The 12942-nt window shown below is 42.9% G+C and overlaps 1 protein-coding gene and 1 long non-coding RNA gene across 2 annotated transcripts in view; one reads left to right on the top strand and one right to left on the bottom strand.

Moving 5' to 3' along the window:
* Positions 1–4412, bottom strand: part of GPR158 (G protein-coupled receptor 158) — a 420273-nt gene extending 415861 nt beyond the window's left edge. The window contains exon 1 of the mRNA XM_002750100.6: positions 2839–4412. Within this exon, the coding sequence (XP_002750146.3) occupies positions 2839–3740 (902 nt within the window). The 5' untranslated portion in view covers positions 3741–4412. The remainder of the gene's footprint in view (positions 1–2838) is intronic.
* On the top strand, positions 2531–12547 carry LOC118155277 (uncharacterized). Its single transcript, XR_004745534.3, has 2 exons — positions 2531–3485; positions 11819–12547. It is a non-coding gene; the product is annotated as an uncharacterized LOC118155277 (long non-coding RNA).
* Positions 12548–12942: the final 395 nt, after the last annotated feature.

The following is a 12942-nucleotide window of genomic DNA, read 5'->3' as shown; positions in this document are numbered from 1 at the left end:
AAAGGGCCCATAACATTTTCCTTTTATGAATATGAAGATATACAGTTTAAATATTATCTTAATGTGTGAAATTAACAATATAATCATTTTTTAAAGTGATAGCTGTTTTCTATGGGGTAATTTTATTTTACCCTAGATGATGATATAGAATACAGTATGTCCCCAACACAGGTTGTATACAGAGGTCCAGAGAGCCACAGATACCTGCTTTAGGTATGTATTTATCAAGCATAGGATAAACCAGAGGCAGAAGGCCTGGATCCCATTTCTGTTGCTGCTACAAACTTGATATATGATTTTTGGACAAGTCACTTCACCTTTATAGTTCTGTTTCTTCATCTATGAAACAAAAGGTGGAATTATTTGATGCCTGTAAGATTTTCTTCTGGGTTCTATAATTAACATCTGTGTGGATCCTCAATACAGCATTTGAAGGGCACAGGACATGGGGCTGAAGTGCTCACAGGAGAGCACTTACTTTGTGATGCTACTGAGAGCAGCCAGCTTCTGTAAAGAGCCAGACACTAAATGGCTGGCTTTGTGCCTTGGCTGAAGTATATCACCTTTGCCTATGAAGGTACTTAAAGAAGCAAACTATATTCTAAAGAGATTTAAAAGAAACAGGGAGTGTCTGATCCCTCCTAACCTGAGACCCTTCATGTCCTTAGCCTTTCAACTTGGCTGGCAGAAGGCACTGAGTTCATTTAGGCAACCTATGCTTTCTGATCCATATGATTAAGACAGATAATTCTGAAAATTAGTGGTTTTCATCTTCAGTTCCACAGTAGCCCTTGAAAATACATATATTTTACACAGTAACTATATTGTTTATGATAACCTCTAGGACACCTTCATAGAAGAAAGTTTGCAATAGTGGTATATATGGTATGACCTATGAAGTAGGCTTAAATCCTGGCCCTGCTATTTTACTGCTGTGCAATCTTAGGCAAGAAGCTTAAACTCCCTGGTCTTCAGATTCCTTTTCTTTAAAATAGAGAAAATAATAAAACGTAACTCATAAGGTTGTTGTAAGGGCTAATCAAGACAATGCATGCAAAGCAGTTAGCACAGAGCCTGACATAAAGTGGATGTTAGATGGAATAGATAGATGGATCCTGGGACTTGGGGCTCCCTAAAAAGATTCATTTAAAGGCTACAAACAGTTTGCTGGTAGTGAATAGCATCTGCTGGTCTTTCCTCTTCTGAGCAAACAGCATGGCAAAGATTCAAAGCTGAGCTCAGCTCTTACTAATAGGATCCTGCAGGAATTAGGAGGAAATGAGATTATCTCAAAAGTAGAAAAGAGTTAGTCTGGTTTAAGACAAGACCTTTAAAAGAGATATAAACACATACACAGACACCCACACACACATTTAATACGGTCATACAGGATCAGACAAAGGGGATTATTATCCCTTATGCCTTCTCAAGTGTTGCCAACATTAAAAGCTACAGAACCTGATAACTGGATGGTTTCCTAGAGACTGTCTAGTTCAACTCCCTCACTGGACAGATAAGTAGCTGAGGCCCAGAGAGGTTAAGCAACTTGCTTGAGGTCATTCAGCAGTAAATGGCAGTGCAAAAATAAACAAGCCTTCAGGACCTTTCCCACTTGCCCACCAGTACTTGATCTGGCATCTTTCAGCAGGCCAGCATCCTGTCCTTGCTGTGCCAGGGCATTTAAAAAATAAATAAGTAATCCACACACAAAGGTTTCTCACTCCTGCCCAGGTTCCCAAAAAATACAAAAGCAACTTCCACCCTTAAGATCCTCCTTCCAGAGCCTCCCCTCGTGGGACTAAGGGAAGATCTCACTCCATCTTGGGCCCTCTCCCAAACCCTCTGTGTGTCTATTCTTTCTCTTCCTTCCTCACATCCACTCTTAAAGGTTGCTTCTAGAAATTCCTCACCTCAAAGGTCAGACACTTCCCAGGCAGAAGTTAAAACCTGCTAATTTGCAAATTCTCTGCTTCCCTCAAATGTTATACTTTGAGACAGGAAATACAGACCCACTTAAGTTTTCTCCAGCTTCCTTGAGTGAATTCAGTCACAACTGATGCCTCCCTCCAGAATATAACTAGGTCCATTTATAAAGCATGTGAGTGTGTAAAGGGCTGGAGAACCCTTAAGTATGCCTAATACAGGGAAAAGGAGGAAAAGGCCACCAAGGAAGGAAAGATCAATAGGAGGGAGAGGGGAAATGGGTAGAAGGAACAGCACCCTGACCAAATTGCAAAGTCTGGATGCTGGAGACAGCTAGCTGCTGGGACTGACTCACTGCTGAGGGGCCGGAACTGCGAGGAGATGGCACAGTTTTAATTATAAGCTCTGACTAACAACAGACCGGTGCCCCCAACTGCACACGTAGGAAGAAGGCAGAGGCTACCCCAAAGTGCCAGAAACAAGGAACTCTCTGTTCCTCCCGCTCCCTTTTAGCCTCTGCTCTAAGGCTTGCCACTCCATGGATATACCCGGAGCTTGCCAAGTTGTCGCATCGCCCCCAGTGGAGAACGCCCCTCCTTGCTCTCCTGACAGTTGGAGGGAAGCACCGAGCAGCGGGGGTGTCTCCGTCCTACCAAGAGCTGCAGATCCCGCGTCCCCGTAAGAAGAAACTGGTAGGAGAGAATGAATGGCTTTCGCTGAGCGCCTGAAGCTGATGTGCATGGGGCGCTTCATGCCCCTAAGCAGCTCGCCCGTGTGGGGCGTCCCTCAGCCCGGGTCTCCGCTCTGAGGGTGAGAAACATATGTGTCACAGCCAAGGGTTCCTTCCCCAACACGTGCACCCACCCTCAAGACCGGAAGGAAGGCTTCGCTTTTGCCTTTCCCCCCACTCCCTACCTGAATTCCGGGACCAGGTTAGGCTGCAACCCGTAGAAGGCAGAGGAAAGAGTAACCAGCCACCCCGGCTTGTAACTCCCGTTCTCGCACTCCAGATAAGGCGGAGACCACTTGACATGGCTCTTGTCCCCGCCGAGCCCGTCCCTGCGCCGCCAGCTGTGGCCCAGGCCCCGGGGACCCTGATTGGGGCCGCGGCGGTGTAAGTGGGGCCTCCACTTGCGCCGGAGGCCGTGGAACCACTCGGTCTCCAGGGTGGCGTTGGCCAGGTGAGGTGCGGAGGAGGACAGGTCTTGGAGCAGGATGCGGCTCTCCTCGCGCGTGGCCTGGAGGAAGACCTGTGGGGCTGGCGCGGACAGCGACTCGGTGCTGAAGGTGATGGCCGCCCGGGAGATGCTGGGATCGCCCTCCAGAAGGCTCCGCACTAGCGCCTGGTACCACTCCAGGTCGTCCTGCAAGTTCTGCTCCCGCGACTTATTGCTCTGCAGCATCATGTTGAGGAAGTTAGTGGCGTGTGTCAGTGTGTCCAGCGCCCCATGCAAGGAGGGATGCGCGTTGGCCAGGGCTGGCCACTTCCCCGGCAGGCCGGCCAACTCGTAGCGGCCGGAGCAGTTGGCTCGCTTCAGCTGGTGGGAGTCCCCGGTGTAGAGGTAAGAAACCACGTCCATGGGCACCTCCTCGGCGAGTTTCTGCGCCAAGATGGTGCCATCTGTGGAGCGGCTCCAGGGAGCCGAGGGGTCCGAGGCAGAGGCTCGAGCCGGCTGCTGGGCGTGCGGCTTCCCCCTTGGGGTCCTCTCTCGAGGGGAATCCGGCCGTCCCTGGGGGTCACGGCTGGCGCCAACAGCTCCCAATTCCAGCTGAGCGAGCAGGAGGCAGAGGAGTAAGGGGTAAGCCATGGCACCCATCTGCCTCGCAGAGACGAGAGGAGGAAACGGTGGGGGGAATCACTTTTTAAATTTGGATCTTCAATTTCTTAACAGTCAGACTTTTACGAGGAGTCTTCCCCCTTCCCAGATGGTACCCAGTCCAAAGGACTTGAAAATAAGAATGTTTCGAGATTGGCCCCAGGTGGCAGAGCTACCGTCGCAAAAATCAAGTCACCTGTGGCAGCGCTGGCCGTGGCCGCTGCGCGAGGGGCCGGCTGGGGATTACGCACCTCGTTGCCTGGAGCCGAGCGGGTTACATGGCCTCGCGCTCCCGGCGGCTGGAATCAGCCCGCGTCCGTCGCTCCTCCCGGCCGCCGCCACCGCCACTCTCATTGAGGCGCGTTCAGGAGCTGCTGCTGCTGCCGCTGCCGCCGCGACCGCCGAAGACGCTGCTCCATAGTCTCACCCGCCGCAGGTCGTTCCCGCCTCCCGACTCTGGCTCCTCCTCGACCGCTTCGCCGGGAGGCGCGGGGCGCGCGCCCAGACCTGCACCGCGAGCGTAGCCGCGAGTCCCGAGGAGCGAAGACGTCCTTTAAGACGTTCGTGTCTCCGGAGTCGGGAAGGCCGGGCGGCTGGTTAATTGCAGCCTTTAGGTTTGGCCACAAACCACACTCCAGCCTCTCTCCCTGCTCTGGGGAGGAAAGCCAGTTTAAAGAGGCAGCTTGGCCGCAACCAAACCCTTGCAGGGCGGCTGCAAGTCGTCTTGTCCCCTGTTTGGTCGGCTCCTCTGTCAATCAGCGGACTGCCATTTGTGAGGCCGGGGCGGGAGCTGTCCAGTGCTGAACCCGAGGCGGCCCGGGGGCGGCGGGGGCGCGGGAGGCAGCCTGCCGAGTCCTCGCACCCACTCGCATTCGGAATGATTCGGAAACCTGCGAGGGTGGCGTGGGGTGGGCGGGAGAGCGGGGAGAAGCAGAAATTTGGTGGCTCAGAGCGAAGGAAACTTGGACGTACTGAGGAGGAGAGTGTTGGCGTCTTGGCTGCTTAGTTAAATCAGCCTTTTGCCTGGAAAAGAGGGAAGAAGGAGTAGTTTTCATTTCTGGCTGAAATCGGAGAAGTCAGGATGGAGACGTGTCCTCCTGAGCACCTGCTCATTTTAGGCAAATTATCAAATCCTCTTCCTTGCAGTTAAAGAAATGATTAAAACCTACTTGCCTAGGCTGATCTTAGCTGAGGGAGTAATGGAGACATTTACCAGCTGTGCTTTAAGGAGAAAAAAAGTCATATTTAAGGAATCTTTGCTTGGGGACCAGAATGGAGGGGAACCTGTGAAAATGTATGCAAGTAAAGTAAGGGAGAGAGCAAGGGGCAGGACTCATGAACTGTGGGAAAATAAGAAAGAGCCTGTGCTGAGTGTGAAGGGAAATCGTCCTAAGGAAGACTTCCTGAAATTGGAAAAAAAAAAAAAAAAAGCAAAGCTATGACTTCTAGTTAGCTAAAGGTTGGGATGTCCCAGCAGAAGAAAGAAGAGCTGAAAAAATATGCCAAGCCCCCCAAATTATTGGTAAATTTCTTAACACAGTCTAATTGTTGTTTTTGATGCTTATTAGGGAGGGAAGTTAAGTGTCTTCTGACACTCCAAAAGTAGACTAATACCAGATATGTAGTGTTTTGCGCAGCTAGCTCCACTTCACATATGCACCTCTATTTTCAAATTGCCCAAGAAAGACACAAATAGAAAATCTCCAATTTACTTTAATTCCCATCTAACAAAAATGTACCTCATGGCATTCTAAGCAGGCACTGCTTAGATTCACTGTACTTTTCATGTCATGCTTCCTATTGAGAAAATACTTAAGGACTGGAATGTAGCTCCAAAAGAGCAAAAGTCTTTGTCTGCATTAATCACAGAGGTACCTTGAGTACCCAGAATACTACCTGGCACATAGTTAAATCAATAAATAGTTGCTAAATTAGTGAATGAATGGGAAGATCATAATGACGAAGCTAATTTAAAAATCCATCTCATCACCCAAGAAGAGAAGTCTGCCTAACATGCCAGTGATTAGGGTGTTTTGAAGAAGACACAGCAACCAGTTTTTCAAACAGCAGTCGTTGGTCTCCAAGTGAGTTTTTATAGCTATGCAAAGAGTGGTTATTAGATTTGTATTTACTTACAAGTAGATTTCATGTTCATATCTGACTTTTTGTTTAAATTTTGCTTTGCAATGTATGCTCCTATGCTAAGCAAAGGTCATCCCAGTTTAGTGCTCTGCCACAGTGTGGCAATAATAACAGAAAGAGTTTCTGCTTGTTTAATGTATCAAAGTATACACTATGGTTTTCCATTTAGTTAACCATGTAAAGGCCGAAGTATAATTTCCTCATTCATTGATCTTTTTAGAAAACCTACATAACTAACAATTCTTTAAAATTCTCTAGTGTCTAACTTAAAAAAGAAGGCATAATTTTATTAGTAGATCCTTCTATGAGTAATCCAATGAACTAAGCACATCAAAAGACCTGGATTCTGGTTCTACCTTTATTTTAAAGGAAGATATGTAACCGCTGGCAAGACATTTAAAATTTCTGTGCCTTAGGACACAAACTGTGTGCCAGCCTTGGGATTTCATATTGAGGTTGTATGGAGAGGCAGCTGAGCTACTCTCCCAGGGTACCAATCCTTTCCCAAGTGCACATCTGATGAGGAAGATGCAGACTATGAGAGACTCTTGCAATTCTAGCATTACTTTCAAAGGATTCCCTTCAACCTACATTACTAAACAATTAGTTTAGCTATGGAGGAGCTAGTTGGAACTCTGATGAGCTAGTTGGATCTAGAATAGCACTGCCCAATAGAAATATAATGTGAACCAGAATGGAATCCCTATAAATAATTATAAATGTTCAAATACAACATTATTTCAATAAGTAAACAATGTAAAATTATTAATGATATATTTTACATTTTTTACACTAAGTCTTCAAAATCTGATGTGTATTTTACACTCACACCACATGGCACTTCACACTAGCCACATTTCAAGCACTCACTAGCCACCAGTGGCCAGAGGCTACCCTAGAGTGCAAGCTCTAGAAGACAGTCCATTGTGGTCCAGGGTGCTAAGAAACCAAGGTCTGTACAAGATAAGGCACAAAGTTCCAAATGCTCTAGGAGTTCTGGTCCATTTAACTGGTCTGGAGTCAAGGTAACTGAGTAGGTAGAAAATCCTCTGTCTATCTTAGTGTCCATCAATAAAGAAAATAATCCAAAAGAATTTCTTTTAAGGGATCAAGGTTTAACACACACACACTCCTCAAAGCAGACTACAAAATTCTACACCATCTTGCATAAGACATATTCATTCATTGAACTAACGTTCATTAAGCCTTTACTATGTGTCAGGCACTGTGGTTGGCAGTGTGACAAAATAGGCACATCTTCTGCCTACGTGGCTCTTATAGCCAAGTGGGAAGAGTTGGGGGGGGAGAGAGAGAGAGAGAGAGAGAGAGAAAGGTAAACAAATAAATGATAGCATGTTATAGTTATAAGAACCATGAAGAATTAAACACTGCAAAGTGATAAAGAGTGCAACGTATGGAAGCAGAGAACATGTATAAAGAGATCAAGGAAAGAAAGGCTATGAGGAGGTGACAATTGAGCTAAAACCCAAAGAATGAGGAGTAACTGCCTAGGTAGTAGGTATTAGTAAACCAGGTAAGTGTAAGATAGAAAGAAACCTACCTTAAGTAGAGGAAATAGTGAATGGATGCACTAAGAATACAAATACTATATCCTTAGCAGGAAAGGCAAGTGGAAAAAAAAATAAAATGCAATAGGGTCATATGTAATAAGAATAGCACAAACAATTGACACAAAAGGAAAATTATTTCGTAAGATAATCAAGACAGGAAGTAGGGTTGGGATGTCTATCTCCCTCCCCCCGTTATATAAATACTTTGTAGATAGAGATAAATATCCCTATGCATGCCTCAAAATTAAGAACTAAATTGTCTAAATACATATTTATACTGTGTAGGAGCTTTATTGTATTTTAATAGAACAATGGGTACCTTTGACTTATGACTCTGGGTGGGTAAGCCCAAATAGTTTCTCAACTACTAAAAGTCAATCTAATTGCTTTAGAGCAAGCGAATTTGCACTGATGAAAAAGCAGTATGTAATGGAGTATGGGTTCTTAGTTGTCTTTATATGATTGATTCATCACTATTATAAAAAGGAAGATGTGACATTAACATATCTTCAAATAAAACAAAAGTCACAAGCTGTTGAGATCATATTTTATGTGAGCAGTATAGGTTGAGTTATAAAAAATATTTAAATGCAGCTTTAAATCATTCAAATAAGCAAGGATTAAGACTACAGGATATGGTGAAAGGGCACTGGATTGGCCATTGAGAGACCCAGCTGTAACTGGTTCCAGTCGAATCATATGACTCGACAATTTCCTCAACCTCCCTGAACCCTTTTACTGCATCTATAAAATAAGTGTTCTGTATCAGATACACCATCCACAACTGGAATAATTATTGTGAATCATGGTCTATATATATATTTACCAGGAACTCATTATTCCTAATCCTCCCAGATTTATAAGGTAAAGGTTATTTTTAGATTAAATAATAATGTTTCTCAGTAAACAAAGTAGCACAACCCTGGTCAAATTTCTGATAAGGTAAATAAAACTACAGTCAATATAGTTTTTTAAATATAACACAAATTCAGAAATACTGTTCTTATTCCTGAGCCGACTGAGACTGGCTTTTTCTAAGCATATCTTAATCCTGTGTCTCATGTGCTCATTTTCAAAATGAAGATAATAGTCTGTTGTCCAAGAGTAATGGTTTTGAAATTTCAGGATGCAGAAGTAACACTAGAGAATTTGAATTTGTGATCGGGGTTAGACTTTAGAATCTGCATTCTCAGGTGATTCTGATACAAATGATCTATGGAGCACATGCTGACAAATACTGCCTTGAGCGAGGGAAAAGAACTCTAAGATATTAGGAGAAAAGTTGTTTTGTTTTTTGGGTTTTCTATTTGTTTGTTTTGTTTTTTTTGTAAACACAAAGTCTGTCAACTGTGAAATGTAGCCTGTGAAAAAATAAAACCAGTAAAAATTATTATTACATTTATATAGCACTTACAGTGGCCAGGCATTATTCTAAGGATTGTACATACTTTGGTCCATTTAATCTTTATTATAACACTGTGAGTTTGGTACTGTTTCCATTTTACAGACGGGAAGCAAACAACCAAAAAATAAATTGTCCTAAGTAATTCAGCCATCTGGCTTCAGATGTCATGCTCGTAATAATTAGACCACTGACTCTCAAATGTTAATATATATATTGGATTCATCTGGAGAGATTTAGTCAACGCACAGATTAGTGCCCCTACTCCCACAATTGCTGATTCAGTAAGTCTGGAAGAGGACCTGAGAATCCACATTCTTAACACGTTTCCAGTAATGCTAATACTGCTGGCTCAGGGATTACACTTTGACAACCACTGCCCTGTACCATGTTTTTTTACCATTATAATCTGTTGCCTCTATATGCTTACACGTTTCCATGTGTCTTACATGGAAAAAGGAGAAAGTCAACATGAATAAATGAAAAGATGCCTAAAATCTGCTTTAAAAAAAATCTCTCGTTTGTCTATTTCCAACTTAGAAAGCTTGCCTAAGATGTTTATGTTTTTCACTTAGCAATTTATTCTCATCTGCCTCCAGTTTACCCTTAAAACTCTTACTCCCTGTCAGCATCACTTCTAACAACACTACAACTCTTTCTATAGTCATCTCTTCTGCTTTTCACTAGGAAGACGTGACTTAGGCTATGTATGCATTCTCAATGAAACGTTTTGTTGTCATTGTTGTTTTAAGTACTACTAAACACAGTATCATCTCCATAGTCACCGGGGCTTTGACCCAAATTGCTAGTTTACTCCATCTTCTCCCCCCATCACACAAAATTTATTTGTAAGCCCCAAGACATCTCAAGAACTTTCTAGCTGCAAAGGAAGAAAACACTAGGGCATGGTATTTACGTAGGAAAATCCTGGAATGTGCTAAGGCGAAGCATTTACCTAAATGACTTTCCATTTCGTTGACCTGACATGCAATGCAGTTAGGGGCCAATATACCATTTACTAAAAATCATAGCAAATTATGGACAGCCCAACTCCATTCAATCCAAAGACTGACTCCCTTTCTCATCAAGAAATAAAAGCAACCAAAACCCCAAATTTACTTTTAAAAAATTTGATACTGTAGCTAGGAAAATAAATTGATTTTTTCTTTGCTCAATTTTGCCTCCTTCCCTTACTGGAGGGAAGCACATCAAACCTTATGTATATGTATGTTGTCAGAGCTCATGACATTGTTTCTATCAGCATATTACCTTGGATATATGGGCGCTTCTTTCATAATCGATGTAGGACTTGGCTGTCCTCTTAACACAGGAGCTTTGGAAAGCTGGGAATTTCAAGTATCTGGGACTATTATAGAAAGAAAGGCCATGAGGTCCTTGGCATTTGGAACAAAGAATTGAACAAAACACACAAATAAGGTATTAATAACAAAGGAATGAAGCCAGGAATGAAACAGCAAAAGCCGGGATTTATTAAAGCAAGGATGCACTCCACAGGATGGGAGTGGGCCCCAGCAAATGGCTCAAGGGCATGGTTGCAAAGTTTTCTGAGCTTTTAGTACTCCTTTTGAGGTCCCTATTGGCTCCCCATCATCTGGATGAAGGATTTGGTCCATGGCTAAAGGCTTGGGTGAATTGGCGCCCTTTGCAGATAACCAGATGGTCTATGCTTAGGCCAACCCAATCCTTTCCATCTGAGCCATGGTGGACGGGGGAGCACTGCAGGGAGAGTATCCTTTGATCCTTTGCTACTCGGAGGTGGGGAGATGGCATTTTTCCTTTTAGTTTAGCTTTAGATAGTTTATGGTAACTGGTCTTAGGTTCCCTGCCCCCAGAATTTGCTTTTTCCCTTGGTTCATCTTTAGGAAATCAGCACCAAATAATCTTAAGTTCCCTGCCTTCAGACCCTATTCTTCTGCCTCAGGACCATGCGTATATGATGTGTGTACATCACACACACACACAGGACGCACTGATTAATGACAACTCTTCATTGATAACGTGCAGAAACGTATGGAACAACATGGTTAAACCTGGAGAACATTATGCTGAAGTGAAATACGCCAGGCACAGAAAGACAAATACCACATGATTTCACTTATTTGTAGAATCTAAAAAAGTCTCACAGAAGCAGAAAGTAGGATGATTGTTACCAGGGCCTGGGGTGGGGGCAGGGAATTGGGGAGATAGTGAAAAGATACAAAATGTCAGTTAGACAGGAGGAATAAGTTCAAAAGATCTATTATACAACATGGTGACCGTAGCTAATAATAATGTACTGTATACTTTAAAATCGCTGAGAGTAGATTTTAAGTGTTCTTAACACAAATAAATGCCACGTATGTGAGGTAATGCAAATGTTAAATAATTCAGGCCAGGTGCAGTGGCTCACACCTGTAGTCCTAGCATTTTGGGAGGCCGAGGTGGGCAGATCACTTCATTCCAGAAGTTTGAGACCATCCTGGCCAACATGGCAAGATCCCGTCTCTACTAAAATTACAAAAATTAACCAGGTATTGTGGCAGGTACCTGTAATCCCAAACTACTCAGGAAGCTGAGGCAGAAGAATTCCTTGAATCTGGGATGTGAAAGATGCAGTGAGCCAAAATTACACCACTGCACTCCAGCCTGGGTGACAGACCGAGACTGTCTCAGAAAAAAAATACAAAATCGAGTAATTCAATTTAGCCATTCTAAAATGTATACATATCTCAATACATCATGTTGCATACCATAAATATATACAATTTTTGTCAATTTAAAAAAATAATAAAAAGTAGAAAATATAAATCTGAAGTTACAAAGATCAGTTTAAAATAATATGAAGTTGCTTGTAAAATGTTTACTGTTTTTAAAAACTGTGGGAAAATAATCCAGTAGTGTTGGTTTTATTCAAACTTCCAATATTATCTTAATTTTATTTTATCTTATTTTTTTTTCAATAGAGACAAGGTCTCACCATGTTGCCCAGGCTGATCTCGACCTCCTGGCCTCAAGCAAATCTCCCACTTCAGCCTCCCAAAGTGCCGTGACTACAGGCATGGGCCACTGGGCCCAGTCCAGGTATCATCTTAAAGTCAGGATTGTATGAAAAAAAAACAAAATAAAGGACCAAACACATCACAGAAACGTGTTCTAACAAAACATCGTGGAAAAAGAAAATTACTGCATGCGTCCTGATGGAAATATCTTTAGGCTAAGAAAATGGACTATTACCTAAGTCTGAGTCAAAATAGAAACCCATTTTGTAGCTCTATAGTTGTATTTTAACTGTAATATTATGTATACCTAGTTCTTTTCAAAATGCTTCCTCCAGACCCCTGTTGTCCCTAAAGAAAATATAATGGTGACAAAGAAATTTACGTTCAGATTTTTTATCTAACCTCTACTCAACTGGTTTCTTCTCATCCTCCTCCTCCTCCTTCTCCTCTTCCTTTTCCTCCTCCTTCTCCCTCTATTCTTTTTCTTCCTTTTTCTCTGACAAGCATTGAGTGCCCAATGACAAATTAGCAGTAAGTGTGAATTGTCCCTAAGGGAAGGGAAGAGAGGGAACTTCCATATCTGTGAGGTGCTTATTAAAATGTACTAAAACGTGTGTTGTTTCGATTGCTTTGAGTACTACCATTAAAGTAGGTCTGATGCAGAATCCTAACTGCAGTGGCCTATATAAATCATTTCTACTTGTCACTTTGATGTATGCTTTGGAATGAACAGTTTCGGGCAAGATTTTGCCTGCTATTTACCAACAGCTCCCTATTCAGACACACAAGAATTTTAGAGTTTTTGGTTCAAGAAGCTTTCGGTTCCCTTAGTTCTCTGTGTCAAAGAAGGTTCTTCAATAATAGGACTGACTTCAAGCATACATGACCTTCACTCATCACAGTATCTGGGGAGGAATGAATTCTTTTTGAGCACTATACAGAAATAACAAGTTCTTATATATTGGATCAAAAAACACAAGCTAGAGGACAAAGGGAAAAAAAAGAGAAACAATTTTCAAGAATCCACAGTGTCATAAGTACCAAATGTAATTAAAACGTAACCATTTTAATCAATTTTAATGGTTGTT

This window comes from Callithrix jacchus, chromosome 7, assembly GCF_049354715.1.
Source record: "Callithrix jacchus isolate 240 chromosome 7, calJac240_pri, whole genome shotgun sequence".
NCBI lineage: Eukaryota > Metazoa > Chordata > Mammalia > Primates > Cebidae > Callithrix > Callithrix jacchus.
Note: the sequence above shows the minus strand (reverse complement) of the source record. Positions and strands in the feature narration are given on the sequence as shown.